The 23,290-nt window shown below is 48.0% G+C and overlaps 1 protein-coding gene across 1 annotated transcript in view; it reads right to left on the reverse strand.

The window, feature by feature from the left end:
* The window catches only part of intu (inturned planar cell polarity protein), a 191,922-nt gene that overhangs the window by 76,300 nt on the left and 92,332 nt on the right, over nt 1-23,290 (reverse strand). Inside the window, exons 4-5 of the mRNA XM_086005287.1 lie at nt 11,713-11,831; nt 598-687 (exon numbers count right to left, since the gene is read on the reverse strand). Coding sequence (XP_085861413.1) covers nt 598-687; nt 11,713-11,831 — 209 coding nt within the window. The remainder of the gene's footprint in view (nt 1-597; nt 688-11,712; nt 11,832-23,290) is intronic.

The following is a 23,290-nucleotide window of genomic DNA, read 5'->3' on the forward strand; positions in this document are numbered from 1 at the left end:
GGTGCAAGTTAGGATATGGGCAGCAGAGTTTTTTTTTTAAATGAGCTCAAATCTAAGGAGGGTGCAAGGTGGGAGAGCAGCCAGGACAATGGCTTTGGTCTTCACAATATTTATTTGGAGGAAATTTCTGCTCATCCTATACTGGATGTCGGACAAGCAGTGTGACAAATCAGAGGCAGTGGAGGTGTTGAGAGAGGTGGTGGTGAGGTAGAGCGGGGTGTCATCAGCATACATGTGGAACCTGATGCTGTGTTTTGGATGATGTTGCCGAGGGGCAGCATGTAGATGAAAAATAGGAGATCCTTGGGGTACTCCAGAGGCAATGGTGCTGGAGCATAAAATGGATTAAAAAATAGACCATCTGCTTTACAAATGCCACAAGTCATTGACCATTATCCTACTGTTTGCAAAGGCAAATGCTGTAAACCACACAGAGTTAAGTTATACATTTGCACATGAACTTGAACTTCTGGGATTACAATTAGAAGTATTTTTTTGGTGAGAAAAATGAAAAAAGAACATGAATAGGCCATTATGAATTAATAATTTCTCTTCCAAGGATTTTTCTACTACATTAGCAGCAAAATGCTTCTTTACCTTTCAGCTGGTAGTCCTATGAGCAGCAAGTTGCTACCTTCCTTCCAATAATCTACATTAATGAGTTTTCCATTCAGCAGCAATGACGAACTAGCCAAGAGAAGTGCACAAAAGTAAACTATTAAAAAACATTTTATAAGTAAACATCACGTTCCTTTGCGATTTTCTATGCCTTGATTCTCTTTGGTTATATACATAAACAAACAAACTAAAACCTTAGACAGGAAAAGACCAGCTGGTCCATCTAGCCTATACCATACAGTTGTGATGCCTTATGCATCCAGTCAAGAGACTCCTTACTCCCTAGGTTCCCTGTAGTCTCCTGGGAGAGGCGAAATACCAGATCAAAAAACTCAAGAGGAGGCAAGAGAAACAAAACTCTGAATTTCCAACTAAATGAGGATTTGTCATGTGAAAGAAGCTCAAGATTTGGACACATCAGCACAGCTAGTACTTACCGTAGAAAAATAATCAGTGGTGTTCATGCAAGGAATTGAAGTTGTAACATCCTTATTAACTCGACTCCCCTGGCCCCCCTGACTCAATCCCCACTCCGACCCGCATGATTCCTGGTAGCAGTCCCAACCCGACTCAACCTGATTTGGCACTCAAAGGAACAAATTTGCATGCAACAAATTAAATCACCCTTAACATGAGAGTGGATGGACATATATGGGCTGAAGTACGCGTTTGTTTTTAAAAGATATGAATAAAATACAGACAAGCTTATAGCTGACTCTTTTAATTCATCACCGCTATAAGTCCATCCCATTCATATGAAGATTAACTGACCTCTCAGCAGTAAGTTGGGTGTGTAAACTACCAGCAGAACTACGGTCATGTTAGGGCTGCTACCAGAACTTGAGCTGAGGTGGGGCTGTGACCGGGGGTGGGGGTGGGGGGCGGGGGGAGGAAGTCAGGTCAGGGCACTATGCATTTGGGTCAAGCCATCTAACAGAATCTTTAGGCCGTTTTGTAAATTGGGATTCACAAAATTTTGATTGGACTATCTTGACTATATTTTGCACACTCCACAAAATATTCACCATATTTGCCAGTTACATGCCAATTTAGCTGCTTGAGAAATGTGAATTAGTGTGATGATTATTAAAGCCATTCCATGATTGGTCAATTGCTTCCCTTTAAAATTTACTTTGGATGAAACTGGCCGAAGCAAAATCAGAAGCACCCAAAATTTTGACTGGCGACCATTGAACATCAGCAGAAATAGAGTAACTCGCCCTCGAGTTAAAAAGAAAATATGCCAAAAATTCACCAATATGTAACAATACAATGTAAAACAAAACACATTTCAAAATGTTTGAAACTGTAGACTAGACTATTCAGGCACAATAATGGCCTGGATTTTGCAGTCAGCGGCATAGGAACGGCACTCGCCGTTCATCTCGCTGACAGCTGGCCACAAAGTTTTCGTGGGTTTTAGAGCACAGAGTTATTCTAATCCAGCATCTGTTTCAGCACAGTGCCGCTCTACAGGGGATTTGTGGCGTCTATGAGCAGGGCTAGAACAGCACAGCTCATTAACCAATCAGATTGAAGTATCCTCACTGAGACATGCAGAGTCCAAACCAGGAAGTATAAAGCAGGAAATATCAATTAGATTTAAATAACGTACAGAAAACAAAATAAAGATTTGAAAATACAGATGGGGTTAAGGGAGTGAGATAAAAGAAACAGCCAGAAAAAGAAAAAAAAATTTAAAAAAAAACTCCAACACTAATTTTCTTCTCAGGGAATGAGTTTCCACACTTATAAAATTTAAACTTTCAGGGCGAGAGAGGTTATTCAGCAGTAATTATCACTTATTATGCCATTAAAAACTCACTTACTTTTGAATACACCTAACTTTTTCAGCTTTTTTTTTTTAGTGTGGAAGTAAAGGCAAGTAAAGAAAGAAAGATTTGCATTTATATAGTGCCTTTCACGACCATTAGACGTCTCAAATCACTTTACAGCCAATGAAGTACTTTTTGGAATGTAGTCACTGTTGTAATGTGGGAAACGCGGCAGCCAATTTGCGCACAGCAAACTCCCATAAACAATAATGTGATAATGACCAGATAATCTGTTTTTGTTATATTGATTGAGGGATAAATATTGGCCAGGACACCGGGGATAACACCCCTACTCCTCTTTGAAATAGTGCCATGGGATCTTTTATGTCCACCTGAGAGCACAGACGGGGGCCTCAGTTTAACGTCTCATCCGAAAGACGGCACCTCTGACAGTGCAGCACTCCCTCAGCACTGCACTGGAGTGTCAGCCTAGATTTATGTGCTCAAGTCTCTGGAGTGGGACTTGAACCCACAACCTTCTGTCTCAGAGGCGCGTGTACTACCCACTGAGCCACAGCTGACACAAGTTCACGCCATTGCAGTCATTTCAGTGCAGTCACTTGGCGAGGACTGCAACAGCGCACCATGTGGAGGAACGTGGTATCTCTGACAGCAACTTCTGTATTTGCGCGTTTAACTGTGCATGTGCGGATGCCAGAAGTTGCTGTTCGATTTACCCCATTATAACAGTAAGCGCTATTGGCCTCACCGTTATTCTTATTGCAAAAGCTGGCCTATAATGCTTTAATTCAATTTTGGGGGTTCTGACAAGGTTAATATAGTCATCATAAGCCCTTCCTAACTATCTTTTATTTTACATAATACAGGAAACTTTGTTATATCCGGCACCGACGGGACTGAGCTGTTGCCGATCTATCAAAACTGCCGGACATACAAAGTTAATGTTGAAGCTTACGGAGGTTTTCATCTCTGTATCTGACAACAAACACTGTTGCTTAGCTTGTACCTTGGAAGCGTCTCTGTAGCTTAGCAACAGCTTCAGAGAGACTTTCCAGAGCCCGACTGTTGAAAACAAAGCCACGAGAAGAAAAAAAACCTAACAAAACGGCTCCTGATTTCTGCCGGTAGATCGAGGTTTCCGGACATACAACCTCCGGATAAACCAAAGTTTCCTGTACAGACTAAAGGAACATTTTAGTGCTTAAATTTGAATTCTGGTACTGTGACACATTATTCTTGTTTTTCTGGTTGTTTCATATGCATTACAATTTTATTCAGGAGAGGGGAGAGAAAAAACCACGAACTACAGGCCAGTTAGCCTGACATCAGTCGTCGGGAAAATGCTGGCATCCATTATTAAGGAAGTGGTAACAGGGCACTTAGAAAATCATAATATGATTAGGCAGCATCAACATGGTTTTATGAAAGGGAAATAGTGTTTTAACAAATTTATTAGAGGTTTTTGAGGATGTAACTAGCAGGGTAGATAAAAGGGAACCAGTGGATGTAGTATATTTGGATTTCCAAAAAGCATTCAATAAGGTGCCACAAAAAAGGTTGCTACGCAAGATAAGGGCTCATGGGGTTGAGACTAATATATTAGCACGGATAGAGGATTGGTTAACGGACAGCAAACAGAGTAGGGATAAATGGGTCATTTTTGGCACTCTGTAACTAGTTGGGTGCCGCAAGGATCAGTGCTTGGGCCTCAGCTATTTACAATCTATATTAATGACTTAGATGAAGAGACCAAGTGCAATATATCCAAGTTTGCTGATGCTACAAAGCTATGTGGGAAAGTAAGCTGTGAGGAGGACACAGAGAGTTTGCAAAGGGATATATACAGTTTAAGTGAGTGGGCAATAAGGTGGCAGATGGAGTATAATGTGGGGAACTGTGAGGTTATTCACTTTGGTAGGTATAGAAAAACAGGATTATTTTTTAAATAGTGAGAAACTATTAAATGTTGGTGTTGAGAGAGATTTATGTGTCCTCATACAGGAAATACAGAATGTTAGAATGCAGGTACAGCAAGCAATTAGGAAGGCAAATGGCATGTTGGCCTTTATTGCAAGGGGTTTGGAGTACAAGAGTAAGGAAGTCTTACTACAATTATACAGGGCTTTGGTGAGACCACACCTGGAGTACTGTGCACGGTTTTGGTCTCCTTATCTGGGAAAGGACATACATACCTTAGAGACGGTGCAACGAAGGTTCATTAGATTGATTCCTGGGATGAGAGGGTTGATGACGAGAGATTGAGTAAATTGGGACTGTACTCTGGAGTTTAGAAGAATGAGAGTTGATCTCATTGAAACATATAAGATTCTGAGGGGGATGGACTGGGTAGATGCTGAGAGGTTGTTTCCCCTGGTTGGAGAGTCTAGAACTACGGGGCATAGTCTCAGGATTTAAGACTGAGATGAGGAGAAATTTCTTCACTCAGAGGGTTGTGAATCTTTGGAATTCTCTACCCCAAAGTGGTGTGGATGCTGAGTTGTTGAGTATATTCAAGGCAAGATAGATTTTTGGATTCCAGAGGAATCAAGGGATATGTGGATTGGGCGGGAAAGTTGAGTCGAGGTCGAAGATCAGCCATGATCTTTTTGAATGGCAGAGCAGGCTGGAAGGTTGCAGAGCCTACTCCTGCTCCTAATTCTTATGATCTTATGTTCAACAGATTTTTGATTGTTTGACCTGTAAAAACTACTGAATAGGAAGCAATAGTATTGCAAAAGAAGTTTTAAATCTTCTGTGATTAAAAACTGATTGATGTTTTCCATCAGTTCTCTCTGCCATAAGAAAGTAAGGGCTGGATTTTTCCAACCTCAGTGTGCGTGGCGTGTGGGGACCTCGCATCTGTTTCGATCCCAGCCTCCAACAAGATTTTGCGTTAATTGGTCTTCTTAATTCCACCCTGTTAGTAGGAAGTGGGTCTGGTGATGTCATTTGATGATGCGTCATCAGCTGGTTTCCTTAAAGGGGCCATATCCAAATTGATTTTGACAGTTCTGCTGTCAGTGTTCTGCAGCACTGAGGTGCTGCAAACACTGCACAAAGGCGTACGGCTACACCCAGGCTCTCCCATGACTCCCTCCATATGCTTATGGAGAGAGTCACAGCACGCAGGGAGGTTCTCTTCCCTTCCCAAGGGCGGAAGAGACCTCCCCAGGAAACCAACGCAGCCTGGTTGCACATTGCCCAGGAGGGCACAAGCAGGGATGTCATCAGGAGGACCAGGCTGCAGTGACGCAAACCTTTCAATGATCTCAGTAGATCACAAAACATTATTGCAAAGTCACACTCAACCTCATCCTGCTGTGCCACTCATCACATCCCCATCACTCTGCCTTCCCTACCCTACTCCTGCACATCCTTACTCACACCAACTTACCTTGCACCTCCACCCATCCCTCGATATCTACATTATCACTTCCCCATCTCACGAGCCACCACTCACACTCACCCTCATCCTAGTCCAATCATACCAACTAACAACACACACACTTGTGTGTTTTAGTCAATGTTCATGTGAAGTTTCTGTTAATGTGTTGTCAAGGATTGAAATCCTTTTTGTCACCACTTTACCTTCTTGGACAGATTTGTGTGCACCTTTGAAAGTGTCTTAGTGAGTTCCAGTGAATGGTGAGACATAACGCTCCCCGCCACCCGCCCTGCCCCAATGGTGATGAGTGTGAAAGGAATGGCTTGGACATTGTAGGGATGCTTTATGGTGCTGGTGTGGGGTGGTGCCAACCTGGTGCATCATGTGGCAGCCAGGGTGTACAGTGTTAATTGAAGCAAATCTGGACATGGTGAGGCCATCGCTGTGTCCAGTGCAGCATCAGGTGATTGTGGAGAAGGTTGGTGTGGATGTGGATGTTAGTGCTGCTGGTGTGACTGGTGATGCTGGTGTTAGGGCTGATCGTGTTGGGATTCTGAGGACCAAGATGAGATTTTTTCAAGGGCACTGATGCTGATGGAATAGATGGCAGGTGAGGTTGAGATGACAGAAGTAATCTGTCAGTGTTGAGATAGGTTGTTCCAAGGAGGTGACAGTGGATAGAGAGGTTACTCCAAACACTTCAAAAGTGCATAAAGCTCAAAAATGGGTTCCAAATCATTAATGCTCCAGCTTCTAAGATTGGGAAGTGAACAGCTGTGAAATGGTAGGTTTTAGACCACTTTTGCAGCTTTCACCTATTCATAGCAATTCACAGTCATTGAGAACCCGACATACTTACCTGACATGATAGCCGCTCTCCGGGAACCTCGTAGAAAACCTGGTAAAATGTTAAGTACATGGAAAAATGGTTCTTAACTACCTTTTAACGAACTTTTAACTATCTAAATTGGCTGACCCGCCACTTGGTGTCGGGTCTGTTCAGGGATGACAGGCCCGACACTTGGGAAACTGACAAGGAGGCGGGTTTACAGCGGGATACCAACCCGCTGTCAAGCTTTGTGATTTGACAGCGGACCTGCCTCCAAACCTGCACTCTGAGCACCGGTGAAATTCAGCCCTAGATGTGAGTATGGTGGCATCAGTCTTACAGGCAAGTACTGGAATATAATCACTTGCTTTCTTAGGGATATAGACCAGTTCAGTGCCCTATTGTACAAACTAATTTTTGTATAACATATCTAGTTGAAGAACTCTACACAGTATAACTTTTTGTCTTTAAAGGGAATACGAATTTAAAGATAAATGTTTAAGTTAAAACAGATTGATTTTAATTTTTCTGATCTCTTTTAGTTGGTGCTTACAGAACTAGTAAACCTAGTGTGCAACACATAATATATGTCGCTCGTCATATCTCATGGATAGTGAAATACTCACAAGCATTTGTGACAACTAAAGAGATAAAGCATGCTAAATATTAAAATAAAATACGCGCACTCCAGCAAAATTTTAAAAAAACGCATGTTGCACCATACTTGCTTATTGAACTCTGAATGGTTAACCGGAGGACCACTGATACAAAAAAACAAATGTTTCATTACATTTTAATTAAACAATTAGGCCTAGAAATTCAGTTGTTTGCGCCAGCCGCTAGCGCCTTAGGAGGAGATGTGGGGCGCTAGGCGGCTAGCGGCCGGGCGCAGCGCGATCTGCGCCTCTCCCCAACTTCAGTAAAGATTTAGCGGCGGCGCAAAGCCTTTGCGCGCGCTCAGCTGCGCGCGCAGATCCTGATGTCATTTCATCGTGCAACGCCCTTTGTGCGCCCCAAACCGGAAATTCAGTGGCGCCGGCCTATTGTGCGCCTGGCGCCCCTAGCGACTGGTAGAGGGGAACGGTTCCCAGTCGCTGCGGGGCGCGGGGGGCGCAAATTAAAGGGCACTCCTCCTGCAGTAGAAATGGCAGCCATTTTGCAACACTCCTTCTTTGTGAGAGACGGATCTTTGCAGAGAGACAAAGGTAGAGCGCTTTCTGGTTTGGCTCAACACTCGCACAGGTACTTGTGGCTTCAGGCCACAGCTTTGCACTTGTCTTTAACTTCAGAGCCATAGCATTGATTGGAAACATATAATGGGGGCTGCAATGGGTGGAAACGTTGGCCTTCTCCATTGCATTCAAAGGGCTCAGAGACGCCGTGAGAGAGTGGCAGTCATGGCCAGATGGAGAAGGGGCAACAGGCGTCGGCAAAGGAGGCCTTACCCACCCAGGGTATACCGCCAGCAGTTCTCATATCTGAACATGTCTGACGAGCAGTGTGTTCGGAGGCTGCGATTCAGAAGGGCGGTGGTCACTGAGATCTGCCACCTGCTTCGCGGAGATCTGCAGCCACAGCTGAGGAGCAGGACGTCTCTGTCGGTGGCAGTGAAGGTGACGGTGTCTCTCAACTTCTATGCCACCGGCTCCTTCCAATCCGCTACTGGGGACATTTCCAACATCTCCCAGTTTGCCGTACATTGCTGCATCCGCCAGGTGACCAATGCCCTTTTCAGAAGGAGACGTCAGTTCATCTCCTTCTCCATGGCCGTTGACAAGCAGCAACAGCGTGCAATGGGCTTTGCAGCATTAGCGGGCTTCCCCATGGTGCAGGGCGCCATTGACTGCACGCATGTGGCTTTGCGGGCACCTCTAGAGAATGCTGAGGATTACCGCAACCGGAAGGGCTACCATTCGCTCAACGTGCAGTTGGTGTGTGACCACAGGCAGCTCATCCTAGCTGTCAATGCCCGCTTTCCAGGCAGCAGCCACGATGCCTTCATCCTGCGCCAGACTTCTGTGGCAGACATGTTCCAGGCCCAGCCTCACCCGCGAGGATGGCTTCTCGGGGACAAAGGCTATCCTTTGTGCACCTGGCTGATGACCCCGCTCCGTGCGCCCAGCACCCCTGCTGAAGAGGGATACAATGACAGCCATCAAGCAACCAGGAACATCATTGAGCAAACAATCGGCATCCTGAAGCAAGGGTTCCGCTGTCTGGATCGTTCCGGAGGAGCCCTACAGTACTCGCCTGAGCGAGTCTCCCATTTCGTGGTCGTGTGCTGCATGCTGCACAACCTGGCTATCCGCAGAACTCAGCCACTGCCACCAGACATTGGAGGACCACCAGAGGAGCAGGAGGAGGAGGAGCAGGACCAGCACAGGAGGGAGGCAGAAAGTGCAAGGGCCGCCGTCGGCGGCTTATTGCACGTCGGTTCCAGGCCCCCTCTCAGGGAATGGCTTGTGCCAATGGCACAAGATGAATGTAGCCGCTCCACAAGCCCTCAGCCGAGCAGGGCAACCAGGACTTCCAAAAGAAAGCATGGACAGTGCGATTTAAGAACATTTATTACTTTGATACCTCTGTGCCCTTCCCACATAACAAACTAATGGAGAGAAGCCCCCCCCAAAAACACAAATCGACCAGTCTCGGCCTTTCAAAAAACACAAATCGACCAGTCTCGGCCTTTCAAAAAACCCAAATCGACCAGTCTCGGCCTTTCAAAAAAAACAAATACACCAGTCTCGGCCTTTACAAGTGAAACAAAACATTTGGCCACACCTTCTACTTTTTGCCCTGCGAGGGTGATGCCTTTCGCATCCGTGACTGGCCCCTGCCCGCCCTGCAGCTCCTCCTCAATGGGACCCCAGTGGCTGCAGCAAGGCTGGGGGAAGGCTGCTGAGGGTCAGATGGTGAGACGGCAGATGCCCTTGGGGGTCGGCCTGGACCAGCTCTGGCCCTGGAGGGGCCGGCTGCTGACTGCTCCAACTCTGCTTGTGCGGCAGCAGTCTGTCCAGCGGCTGGTGGCAGCTGCAATGGAGGAGTGGCAGTGTCGGCTGTAGGAATGCTGCCAACCTGACAGATCACAGATACTCCCTGGTCGGCTGAGACATTGGCACTCGCACGGGCCAGCACTGCAGCATGCGCAGCAAACTGCTGAAGCACAGACTGCTGGGCTGCTGCGGCGCGGCGAGTGCCCTGGCGATGCCTGGCCGATCCAGCGAGGGTGGCAGCAGTTAGTGCCCGTGTGGCCCTGGTCTGTGTCCGCATGACACCAGCCAGTGAATGGACGGCATGACTGAGCACTTGGCTAGAAGCCGCCTGTGCTGCCGCGAAGTCCTGCAGACTCCTGGCCTGTGCTGCCCCGAATTCCTGCACACTCCTTGACAGTGACTCTATGGAGTCAGGCATCCTTGCCACTGCAGCCAAGAGCTCAGTGTGCCTGCGCTCAGCCTGGGCGGCCATTTCCTCTAGGAGCCGCACCTCCTCTGCGCTCACCGTAGCAGGACTGGAGGCCGCACTCACCCTCCGGGGAGAAGGCCGCCGAGCTTCCCCACCCCTCCCGCGTTGCTGCAGGCCGCTGGGCCCCGGAGCTTCACTCTCCTCCGACCCTTCCCCCCCCGGCTCCCCTCCAGGGAAGACGTGTCCCCATCATCGCCATGGGCTGCCTCGGCTAAGGTGGCACTGATGGTCCGGCTTCCTCTTCCTCTTCCTCCTCCTCGCCCTCCGATTCACTCACAGTGCCAGCTTGAGGGCCCGCCTCCTCACCTGGCGATTCACCATCTGAAAGCAGGGAAGCACAAGAGTTGCTTTAGAGTGAGGACAGGGCGGCAGCGAGGGAGGCATGAGTGCTGCTATGCACTGCATTGGGCCGACAGTGGCAAAGGATGCTGTTCTGAGGCGCAAGTGGAAAGAGATAGGTCAAAAAGGTGATGCCCTTACCATTGGGGCCCACAACAGGGTCGGCATCTCCACTGGCGACGGGGCCAATCAGCCGGCCTGACATAATGCACTCCACACGCTGGTCCAGGTCGGAGAGCTGTTTGAGGTCAGGATGGCCCCCACCGGTCTCACGCTGCTGCCTTCGGTTGTGCGCCACCTTGCCCTGCAAGAGAAAGGACGGCCTCTAAGTACAGTGTGAAGCCCTGATCTTGTCTGCACTGCCTCCCATGGTGGACTAGCCCTGACAGTGTGAAGCCCTGATCTTGGCTGTACTGCCTCCCATGGTCGAATAGCTTTTACAGTGTGTAAAGTGCTGAATGTGCAAGTGATTTTCATGACAGTCCCATAGCTGCTGGATGAGGGCTGGGCATTAGGGCTTTCAGGTCCCTTTGCCCATAAACTGAGGTGCACATGCAGGGGTGAGGAGGACACTGGAAAGGGTACTCACCCTGACAACCCGAGTGAGGTCGTTGAACTTTTTTCGGCATTGCACAGGAGTCCTGGCAACCACGCTGTTGGAGGTCACCCTGTTTGACACCTCCCTCCAGGCTTTCCGATAGGCGCTGGGCAGCGGCCTCCTGCCACCTTCAGGGAACAGAACATGGCGCCTGCGCTCCACTGCGCCAACCAGCACCCTCAGGTCACCGTCGCTGAAGCGCTGCGCTCTCTCCCTGGCCTTCTCCATAGTCCTGGGCGTTGTACAGATCAAGCAGCAGTGGTCAGGCCTTGCTTCAGGGCTGCAGTGTGCAGGGCGTGGCAGGCAAACAAATCCACCCTCCCCCTTTAAGAGCTCACCGGCGCCAGAGTGTCTGCCGTCAATCAGCAACTCGCCGCACCTGCGCTGCGCCCGCCCTCGGGGGTATCGCCCCGGGCCGCCGGCTTAGCGCCTAATGATAGTCGTGCATCGCCTGTTTTAGCGCAGCAGCAACCTCTTGGGGCGATGCCACTGAATATCGGCGAAGGTGGCGCGAAGTTGCGCCGGGCGCAAACTTTAGCGGCCGCCTGGCTGCAGCGCCCCAAACGTGGCTATACTGAATTTCTAGGCCTTAATCTTTAAGAATATGGTCACTTTTGATCAACAGAAGCTCAACAGTGACAACATAGATATTTCACTCTATTAATAAAGTACATGTTATGGTCACCTGATAACTTGTCCCCCAGTTATATTTTCCAGCATATCACAGAGCGTAAGAAATATTCCCCGAACACTTTTCAACTTTTGCGATGCATCAGTCATTGGATACTGGTAAAGAATTTCTTGCTGTCGAAAAGTAAGAAAAGTTTCACATCATTACAGCTAAATACAAAAACATTATTTCTAACATTAGCAGACTGTACATCACCACCTGTACATCATTATAATAGCTTTTTGTATACTGGAGAATAATTAGTTCAATGCCTTTTACTGTTTAAAGCACACAATGTACAAAGTACACAAAAATATGAAATAAACAAGAAATAGATCACATTTAACATTAGCTAAACAACAATCGCCCTTCACCACGTTACCAGCCAGCCAACCTCCGCTCTCCTCCCACAGGCTTTAATGAGGTCATTTGGAAGGAACCCGAACGGTAGTCCCACCTCCTCCCCAATCCTCACTGGTTCATTTTTACAGTCTCCAATTCTTCAGCGACCTTCTCCAATGAATAATTGGTCAATGTTTAATGGATCCCCCTGGAACGACTCCGTAAACCCCCAGGACTCCGCGGACCTCAGTTTGAGAACCAGTGGTCCAGGTTACCTCCTCCCTTCCTCCTCTTCATCTTCATCCTCATGCTCCTGCTCCTCAGCTGCTTGCCGTATAGCTGGTGGCACGGGCAGTGCCCTCACGATGGTGAGGTTGTACAGCATGCAGCAGACTACCACTAGTCTTGACACCCGCTCTGCCGAGTACAGCAGGGCTCCTCCAGAGTGGTCCAGGCAGTGGAATCGTTGCTTCAGCACACCAATGGTCTGCTCTCACACATTTTGTGTGGCAGCATGACTTTCATTGCATGCGTGTTGTACGTGTGCGTGCGTTGCGCACCAGAGCCATGAGATCCCCGGATAGCCCTTGTCGCACAGTAACCACCCTTTGGTTTGCGTTGGTGGCTGAAATGCAGCTGGCACAGCAGACTGGTGCAGAATGAAGATACCATGACTACTGCCAGGATACTGGTCATGGACGTTGAGGGAGTGGAATCCCTTTCAGTTCTGGTATAGGGCAGAACTGATATACGGTGCCTGCAAAGCAATGTGCTTGCAGTCAATAGCACCCTGCATCGTGGGGAAGCCTGCAATCTTAGTGAAGCTGCGTGTTCACTCTGCCTGCTTGTCTCTGGCAAGAGAGAATGAAATGTAGTCAGCTCTTTTTCAACAGAGAGCCTCAGTGACCTCCTTTATGCAACAGTGGACGGCAAACTGCGAGATGTTGTAGTTGATGCTAGAAGGAGCCAGACGCATAAAAGTTCATGGCCACGGTCACCTTCACAGCCACTACCAACGCAGTCCTTGCCCTGCTCTGTGGTTGCAGCTGTGGCTGCAGGAGGTGGCAGATTTCAGTGAGGATGTCCTTAGTGAAGTGCAGATGTCTCACACATTGTTCTTCGCTGAGGTTCAGGTAGGAGAATTGCTCCCTAAACACTCTTGGCAGATATGGCCTCCTGCTGAGAGCACTTCGTCCGCTCTTCCTTCTCCCTTTTCCAGCAGCTTGTCCTGCTCTGCATAGCCTCTGTTCATTCTCCAAGTCATGCTGTATTCCAAGGGGAATGCCTACTCATGCACCCATGTCTCGCAGCAAGTGGTTTGTGCAGAAGCCTGGGGGGGGCGGGGGGGGAAATTGGCTCGCGCCCCCTTTGGGGTGCTAACTTTGCTGGGTCACTACTTTTAGCGCCACAAAAAATGTTAGTGGCACCGTGCCCGAAATTGAATGGTAGCGCCCCAAGCAGCAGCACCACACGTGTTGGCACATCGTGCCGCAGTAACTACAGGCCTCCCTCCCCTGATTAAAGGGGAGGGGGCTAGCGTAGCACATACCGGGGCCCTGCTGGACCACCTGGGAGCGGGGTGCTAGCAAAAGAGCCCGGCACTCAAGAGGAACTCCGGGCTGACCGATCGCGGCCGGCACCCGGCAGGAGGCGGCAAAAGGGGGCAGGTGCTGGCAGGTGGCCCCAAAAAAATCTCCACCCAGCACCTGCCCTTTAATTTGCACTGCCCCGGCCGCATAAACGCCACCCTGACCCTGTCGGACATAGCATCCGGTGGTAGGTCAGGGGGCGCTGTGCACGGCAATGACATCATCGCCAGAGGCGCAGCGCCACAGGGTGCTACCGGCTACCACCGCCGCTAACCTCCCGTGGGGCGCTAATGGGAGGCGCAAAGCAACCCAATTTTCCCCCTTTGAAGTCAGCAAAAATTCCTTCAGCAACTGCCACACCACTCCCTAGAGACTTTTGCAACTTGAACAAACTATAAGAAAGCACCATACACTTGTAGAATCATAACAACAGCCAGAAGGAATCAACCGGCAACTAACCTGTAAGTAGTTGATGATCCCTTTAAATAACACTGGTGGGGGGTCCTTCCTGTTGTTGAGGTGTGTTCAGCTGTGCAAGCCTGAGAGGGCGTTGGCTGGAGCGTTGAGCTCCAAAATGGCACCACTGGCATCAAATCAATGCTCTCACCAATATGGCGTCTTGCGCGATTCGCCCTATAAATGTGCGCGCGCACACACATCGGATGCCATTTTGGTACCGAAACAGCACCCATTGCGCCCAAACAACGGGCGCTACCGAGTCCAATTCCGTGCAGATGTTTTATAAATCAGTTAGATAATAAGATACACAACATTTTTCCTTATAATTCATTCTGATAACTTAATTTGCAAACTGAAGCTACCAAGTTTATGACTGCACTCTAGAGTTAAATCTTTAACAATTGATTTACAGAAAGATCACCAGCATAATGAGTTTTTTTTAAACTATTCAGCAACATCTTATAACATCTAATTTACCCAGCTCTAACGTGGTGGAGGATTAACGCTTTTACTTGAAAGGGTTTCTATGGCAACGTATGTTAAATCAGTTGATGAAAATGCTGTTCTTTACAGACTTATAATCACACAGTGATTAAGCCTTCTAAGAATGGCTTTCATATAGCTGGGTTTATTAGAAAAAAATCCCCATTTGCCACTCTTCCATTGCATTTCAAAAATAACCAACAATTTTCATTCCTAAAACTGTTATAAGTCACCACATTGTACTGTACTGAAATAAAAATGCCTATGCAGTATTTTTCAATTAAAGCAATAAAGAATGACCCAATACAAAGCCAGGTGTGAATTACACCTATCTCCATACAGAAAATATTCTAGTGAGTTGGCTTAAGAGAAACATTTCAAGGCTAGAGAATCCTTTCTGCTTAACTATAAGCCTCCCCTCCCCCACCCCAGCTCTAACGTGAGGAAATATCACAATGGAGGGAAATGCCAAAGATTGGTTCGGAGTTTACGACAATAAAACAAATTAAAAGATTTGTGAAAAGGAACTACTAGTTGAATTGGCACATACAGCTTCCCTCACAGAACCTCCTATAACCCTATTATTTACCAACTAGAATTCATTATTACAAACTCTTAACTGTGGGTGCTTATATCTGCTGTTACAGAGAGGAGGCACTTCAGAGGAATAACTGTACTTTCCCAGAGGAACTGGAGACAAAATGTGTCAAAGGTCCCTCATTCTCCCTTGTCCTTCTACTCTGCTCCTTACAACGTGCAACAGCAGGATAAGATAGCACTTATTCAACTCTAGCTTTCACTTGTCATTTTGCCCTAAATAAACAAAAAGCCTGTGTGGTTCAGTATACAAATGGGAAAAGTGCAGAAGCACTGGCACTCTTTCCTGAAGCATAAAACATTCAATTCTACTTGAAGACACCCAAAAGAAAGCATTGCAGTCAAAGGAGAATCTTAAAACTTATCTTCAAGGCTGTACAGTTCATCTTCCCCCATTATTAGCTTGTTCAGTTTATGCTAAAATGGAAAATGTCTCAAAGTCTTTGCTTAACCAGAGCAGGGTTTTGGCACTGATTAAAATACTAAACAGTCCCCTGGCAAAGTCTGGTACTCCATGAATGCTGCTAAGACAAAGAAGGGTTTAGACTTCTACAAACATTACACTGAAGGAGGACAATGCTCCTTTTAGCATAGGATACATACAGGGTTACCACTGAAAAGTGCAAGCTTCACAAGATCTATCGAAGGTTTTCAAACTATAGTTCTTCTGCAAGGCTAATGACATAATGGCCCCAATCTTGACTGGGGCAGGGGGTGAAATAGAGTTTTGGTTGGGCCGTACACTGTGCAGTTTTAATGTAACAGCGTGCTTATTTTTTTTCCCAGCAGGTTCTCCGCCCGGAAGCCTGCCTGATTGACAGGCGTGGCTCCCCGTCAGGTGGAGAATGCTCCGGAGGAGGCCGCAGGCCAGGAGCAGCTAGGGTGCCTGCAGCTGGGTTAGTGGTACCATAGGAGTGGTGGTCGTGGATTGGAGGTGGGGGTCCGATGATGGCCAGGGAAGCGGGTAAGCTTCGTGGGCTGGGAGGAAGCACTCCTGCTCCTCCTGGCCCACAAGCAGTGCTGCAAAGGCACTTACCTTTCACGAAGCAGTCCTGACCTCCCTTTAGCTGCCAGGTTTCCCGAGGCCCAGCAAACCCGGCTGGCCAGGGAAACCTGGAAGATAGGTTAAATCTGAGGCATGCAGCTTCATTATAATATTTAAATGACCAACCTGCCTCCCGGGGAGCAGGTCGGTTGCCCGCCCCTCATCTAGCCTTCGTTAAAACTGGAGGTGGGTGGGTTGGGGTCGAGTTTGTGATTTTTTTTTAAGTTTCACATCTCACTCGACCCAAACCCACCCATTTTGGTGGGTTAAAATTCCCCCCATCATTTGCCCAAAAAACAACTCACAGAAAGGCCTACAATAAAAGAGGATTCAATTGACATAAAACCACCTAGTCTCCTGAGAGTTTAACAATGGCATCATCATCAGAACTAGGGACATGTCAACATTAGTCATGTTTAAAAATAAAATGTATTTATTTAGCTAAACAGCCTATTCTTAGTGAATGCATTATATTTGTAAAACTATTTTCAAAGTTAAGTGCAAGAACCCTTTTTGATTTTGAAACTATATAGAATCAGCATTGCAAAATATTAATTTTGAGGAGAATTCAGAGACTGTCATTGGATAGTAACACTTTAAAAGGTATTAACTAGTTAGCTTTTCTGCTAAATTATTAAAAACTTAAACTGCATAACATCACCTTCTACATAACCCAGCAACCTCAACTCAGTGAAGATAGCACTTTCAATACTTATATTTCTCACTAAGTATATTTTTAATAAGTCAATTAACAAAGACAATAAGTGAAACTTCACTTCAGTGCGCAGGACCCTTATCTCTTCGGCTTTCTCTCGCTGAAACAAACTCCATCATAAAGCTTTGATTTAATTCAATACAAACACTACAACATCTGCTTATTGGAGCAGGCATCCAATACAGTCCGCCTATCAGCCGATGCAAAAGATGGATGATTGAGTCAGGATCATATCTCAGTCACATGGGCCGGAATTTTCACTTTGAATAGAGAGTGGGTTTGCGAGCAGGTGGGCAGTTAAAGCGCTGAAATTGACAGTGCGTTGGGAACCCGCCTTCATCCCGCCAACTGGGACTCGGGAGAGGCGGGCGACCTAATTCAGATACTTAAGAGTTCGTTAACAGACTATTAACAGGCTTTTTAACCTGATGTTGCAGCTTTTACTGGCTGTGCAAGGGATTCACGGGCTTCCTCAACCTTGCCTGTGAAAGCAAGGCGAGAGCTAAGTGGCCACTGTGTAAGTTGAACAATTGTCACTTGAAAAAATCTCAAACACTCACACCTGCTTCCTTGCCTAAGGGAAAGGCTCTTGTTGACACCAGTTGTGCAGAGATTTTGCTTTCAGGAGTTTGCAAGTGATTTCTACAACTTTGGAAGCCACTCTCACTACATTGGAGGATTGTGCCTCTGATCTCCACGTTACCTGGCATCTATCAGATCAGCATGGGCGCTGCTTATCCTGTTTCACCATGGACCTCAAATTCGGACCGAGATGAGCCCCAGCAGCAAGAACACTAGCAATACTAGCAGCGCCAGCTGCAGCAGCAGCAGCCTTCTCCTCACCGACCTGCTGCTCCACAGGAGAGAGATGAACACAGGGGTGCACCTCGCCGGAGGCGATACCCCCAACACAGGGTATATAGGTAGAGGATGAACTTCCTGGACATGACTGAGCAGCAGTGCCTCAGGAGGCTCAGGCTATCGCGTCAGGTCGTGGCAAACATTTGTAGCTTGCTGAAAGAAGACCTGTTGCCAAGTGGACCTGGTGGACACGCCTTACCAGTGGCTGTCAAAGTCACCACCGCCCTCAACTTCTTCACATCAGGCTCCTTCCAGGGGTCTGTAGCAGACATTTGCAGGATCTCGCAGTCGGCCGCACACAGATGTATCACCCAGGTGACCGATACCATGTTTCACAAGTCAGGCACTTATATACACTTTGCCACTGATGAAGCCAGTGTGACTAAACGGGCGCTTGGCTTTGCGGCGCTGGCTGGCTTCCTACAGGTGCAGGGCATCATTGACTGCACAAACGTGTCCATCAAGGCACCCCAGATCATCCAGGAGTATTTATGAAGTGGAAGGGCTTCCACTCCCTCAATGTGCAGCTCGTCTGCAACCACAAAAAGATCATACATGTGTGTGCCAGATTCCCAGGGAGCTTTAATGACTCTTTCGTGCTGTGCCAGTCCACCCTCCCTCAGTTCTTCGCACCATCGACCTGACTTACTGCTTGAAGACAAGGGCTATCCACTGACAACGTGGTTGATGACACCCTTGAAGAGGCCAAGCAATGAGGCTGAGGAGCGCGATAGTCAAAGCCACACGACGACCAGATGTGTAATAGAGCAAGCACTCGGGCTGCTAAGATGTGGTTCAGATGCCTGGACAGATCTGGAGGAGCCCTTCAGTACGCACCAGCCAGGGTCTCCAGATGATCATCGTACACTGCGCACTGCACACCACAGTGCAGCAGCAAAGATTGGAGCTGCAGGAGGAGCAAGGCGCAAAGCCTCTTCGGTGGAGGATGAGGAGGAGGAGCAGGTGGAACACGAGGAGGAGGAGGAACCCGAGGTGGAGATGGCACCAGCAACGGCACACATTGCTGCCCGGGATCGCCTCATAATGGCACGATTTAGTTAAGTTGCACTAGTGCACCCATATGCTGAACCAACACCCCCCACTCCCCTAAAAGCACAAAGCAGTCCTAAAATGACCAAACAATTCCTGTCACACACACACCCATTGCTCGAGGTTAAATAATGTCTTATTATTCACTCCAACTGACAAGGCCACCTCCCAGGTAGCAGGAAAAAATGGACAAGACAGGAAAGTGGTGCAAATAAATGAATTTATGTGGCTCATAAATACAACTCAAACTTAACCCTCTTAACATTTTAGAACACACCCATGTGCATACCCTTGTGCATCTACAATTGTGTCACTTTTCTTTTCCTACTACTTCTACGACGTGCACCCTCCGTGCTTCAGCAGAGGTAGATGCAGGATGCTCACTTCCCTGCTCTGACTGCTTAGACACCTTTAGCGGACATCCTGTGGGTTTTGGAGCCTGTGAGGGCCCCGCCAAAGACTGCTCCGCCTGTAGGGGCAGACTCGGCCATCGGGATCCAAGGCAACATGTGGGGGGCTCTGACTGAGGGGGTGGCAATGGGGGAGAAGTGTGAGCGCTTTGAGCAGAGCCCCCACTTCCATGTGCCCTCTCACCATCATCCCTCTCATGGGCCACCCGCACTTCCCTGCTAGCAAGGAGCTGCAGAGCACCTTGCTGCACATCAGTGGGGCGATGAACACACAAATCTGGTTTGTATCCCTCCTAGATATGACTGCACTCATTGTCTGCAAGCTGTTGTTCACAGCAAGCATGCACTTGTTTGACTGGCGCATTTGCTGCTCCATGCAGGTGGCCACCCTTTCCTTGGAAGAGCAAATCGTCGCCATCGCCTGCGACATGGTGCTGCTCATGTTGGAGATGGACTCCTCCATTCTCCCTATAATCGCGTACATCGCGGCTAGAAAAGCTGCCGGAGCCTTCCACATTTGTTGCTGCTCCTCCAAGAGCATCCTTTGTCGATGGCCCCCAAGGTTCAGCATCTGCATCCAGTTGAGCAGAGCTTGGAGCCTCCTGCGCCCTCCAGCGGGAACTCTCCACTGTTGTCACTGTCTCCACCATCTGCTCTTGCTCACTTGTGATCTGTGAGACACCAGGTGACAACACTACTCTCTCTCTCTCACTGGACCCACCAAGGTGTGTGTATCTGCGCTGGTGCTGGGTGTGCATGGGTTGTGTGACGGTGCACCCTCAGAGACTGGAGCTTCCTCTGAGGAGTCGTCTTCCTCCTCTGGCTGGACAGTGGGGGTGGAAGGGGGGAGCACTTGATGGGCCTGTGGGAGAGTTAAGACATGAATTAGAACTGTTATGATCAGAATGTTTTAAGTTACCATTATGTACATGATCATATTTCACTGGCTGCTGACATCTAGCCACCATTAGTGCCTGTTGTATGCCATATGGCTGTATGATATTTAATTCTGTCACCTGGTTGCTGGGAGGTCGCCCTCTCTCCATCCCCCACTGCCAGCAGCTCCGCAACTTCACTGATGTCCAGCGGCTCCTCCTCTACTGCCATCAACGTAGCTAGAGAACCACCTCTGGTTCTCTGCCGCTCCTGGTGTTCTGCGCTTTCTTCTCCTGCAAGGAGGGAAAAAAGGAGACCTTTGAGTGAGAGTCATGGAATGAGTGTAAGGGATGGATCGGCTACATCTGTAGAGGGTGACTATGAGGGAGTGGCGTGACACTGCCAAATGGCCTCCTTCTGTGGCGTTAATTTCTATGATTCTATGATTGCATGAGGTGAGATTGAGTAGACTAGGCTTATATTCCTTAGAGTTTAGAAGAATGAGAGGTGATCTAATTGAAACATGTAAAATTATTAAGGGGCTTGACAGGGTTAATGCTGGGAAAATGTTTCCCCTGGCTGGGGAATCTAGAACACAGGGTCACAGTCACAGAATAAGGAGTAGACCATTTAGGATTGAGATGAGGAGAAATTTCTTCACTCAAAGGGTTGTGAATCTTTGGAATTCTCTAACCGAGAGAGCTGTGGATGCTCAGTCGTTGAGTATATTGAAGACAGAGGTCGATACATTTTTGGGAACAAAGGAAATTAAGGGATATGGGGATAGTGCAGGTAGGTCTGCACAGAGTGGGATTAAACGGAGTGGACTTGAACAGAGTTCTTTATTTGGGAATTTGGAAAGAGTGGGAATTCGGAGAAGAGAGGGAAGGAGTTGTTGCTTTTTGCCTACATTACTTGTAGTGCTTTGTGTTACAGGTAGATATTTAATTTCAGTACCCTTAACTTAAGCTAAATCAAGTAATTATTCAAGAAACTACACTGTAAACTAAGTTACCTAAATACAAATTTAATTAAATAAAACAAGGTCATATAGGGATGGCAGTGCAGGTGATGTGTCGCAACTGCAGCGTGTGGGAGTTTGTGGAGAGCATTGTAATCCCGGACAACCATGTTTGCAGTAAGTGCCTGCATCTTGAGGAACTTCAGCTCAGAGTTGTTAAGCTGGAGTCTGAGATGCAGACGTTTCGGGGCATCAGGGATGGGGAGAGTTACCTGGACACTTTGATCCAGGAGGCAGTCACACCCCTTAGGTTAGGTAGTGGTACAGGTCTGGTTAGTGGTCAGGGACAGGAGTGTGTGACTGCAACTCAGGCAGGTAAGGGGACCCCAGGTGCAGTGCTGGAGGAGTCTCAGCCTTTGCCCTTGTCCAACAGGTATGAGGCTCTTGCTGCCTGTGTGGATGAGGGAAAAGCCTGCAGGATGGATGAGCAAGCTGGTCATGCACCATGGTGCAGGAGGCCATTCAAGTTGGGGGAGTGAAAGGGAATGTAGTTGTGGTAGGGGACAGTATAGTCAGGGGGATAGATACTGTTCTCTGCAGCCGCGACCGAGAGTTCCGAAGGTTGTGTTGCCTGCCCGGTGCCAGGGTTAAAGACATCTCCTCGCATCTGGAGAAGAACTTGGGAGTGGGAGGATCCAGTTGTCAAGGTCTACGTAGGAACCAACGACATAGGTAGAACTAGGAATGAGGTTCTGCCGAGGGTGTTTGAGGAGCTAGAATCCAAATTAAAAAGCAGAACCTCAAAAAGGTAATAATCTCTGGATGGTTACCTGAGCCACATGCAAATTGGCATAAGGACAAATAGATTAGAGGTTTAAATGCGTGGCTCAAAGAGTGGTGTGGGAGGAAGGGGTTCCAGTTCATGGGGCACTGGCACCAGTACTGGGGAAAGAGGGAGCTGTTCCATTGGGACGGGCTCCACTTAAACCGGGCTGGGACCAGTGTCCTGGTGAATCGAATAACTAGGGCAGTAGATTGGGCTTTAAACTAATGAAGGGGGTGGTGGGAAGATTCAGGAAAGAGTACATTTAAAAGCAGCGAGAGAAATGTCAAGGCTCTAGAGCAGGATAGAGTTTGGGGTAAAAATAAGCAGAGTGGGTCAGGAAGGGACAGAGAGAGTAACAAAGATAATAAGGCAACAGCGACTAAAGTGACATCAGGGAAAATAGAAATAAGTCAAAGTTAAAGGCACTGTTTCTGAATGCACAAAGCATTCGCAACAAAATATATGAATTAATAGCACAGATAGAAATTAACAGGTGTGATCTAATAGCCATAACGGAGACGTGGTTGCAAAGTGGTCACGGTTGAGAACTAAATATTCCAGGATACTTAACTTTTAGAAGAGATAGGTGAAAAGGAGGAGGGGTAGCCCTGATAATAAAGGATGGGATAAAGACAGTAGAGAGAAAGGATCTACCATCTTGGTAAGGGCGGGCGTTAGGAGCATGCGCCAGAAGTATACAGAGTAGGCAGATCATGAAGTTAATCAGCATGCAACGCTGATTTGACGTCAGGGCTGCCATTTTCGTCTTCAACGCTGGAGCTAACTCCCTGTCTTAACTTCGCACAGCTGAACATATGTTAAGCAGCAGCAAGGACCCCCCAACAGCGATATTTAAAGGGATCAGCAGCCACTCTAAGGTCAGTTGTTGATTAATTTCTACTGGCTCTGTGTAAGTTTGTGGAAGTGTTTGCAGCTTTCTAGAGTTGTTTAAAGTTGATGAGGTGACAGGGAGTGGTGCTGCAAGTGAAGGCGGCCTGGGTTTTGACTTCAAGGGTTCTGGTCAGACCACTTACTCCCAGTCATGGGTGCTGCAGTTGTCATCTCTCTTGGCCTGCAGCATGACAGAGAGATGGCGCAGAGGCAGAAAAGAAGAGGACAAGCTGCTCATAGAGAGAGGAGTAGGAAGGGGAAGAAGGGCTCTCAGCAGGGGGCCTTATCCACCTAGAGTCTTCCAAGAGCAATTCTCTTACCTCAGCCTGAGCCAAGAGCAGTGTGAGGCATCTGCGCTTTACGAAGGAGGTGCTCACAGAACTCTGCCACCTCTTGCAACCAGACCTGCAGCCTCACACCAGGGTAAGGACAGTGCTGCCAGTGGCTGTGAAGGTGACCGTGGCCCTGCATTTCTTCACGTCTGGATC

The sequence above is a fragment of the Somniosus microcephalus genome, chromosome 2, assembly GCF_052327205.1.
Source record: "Somniosus microcephalus isolate GS21.2 chromosome 2, FLI_Smic_1.0, whole genome shotgun sequence".
NCBI classification, from domain to species: Eukaryota; Metazoa; Chordata; class Chondrichthyes; order Squaliformes; family Somniosidae; genus Somniosus; species Somniosus microcephalus.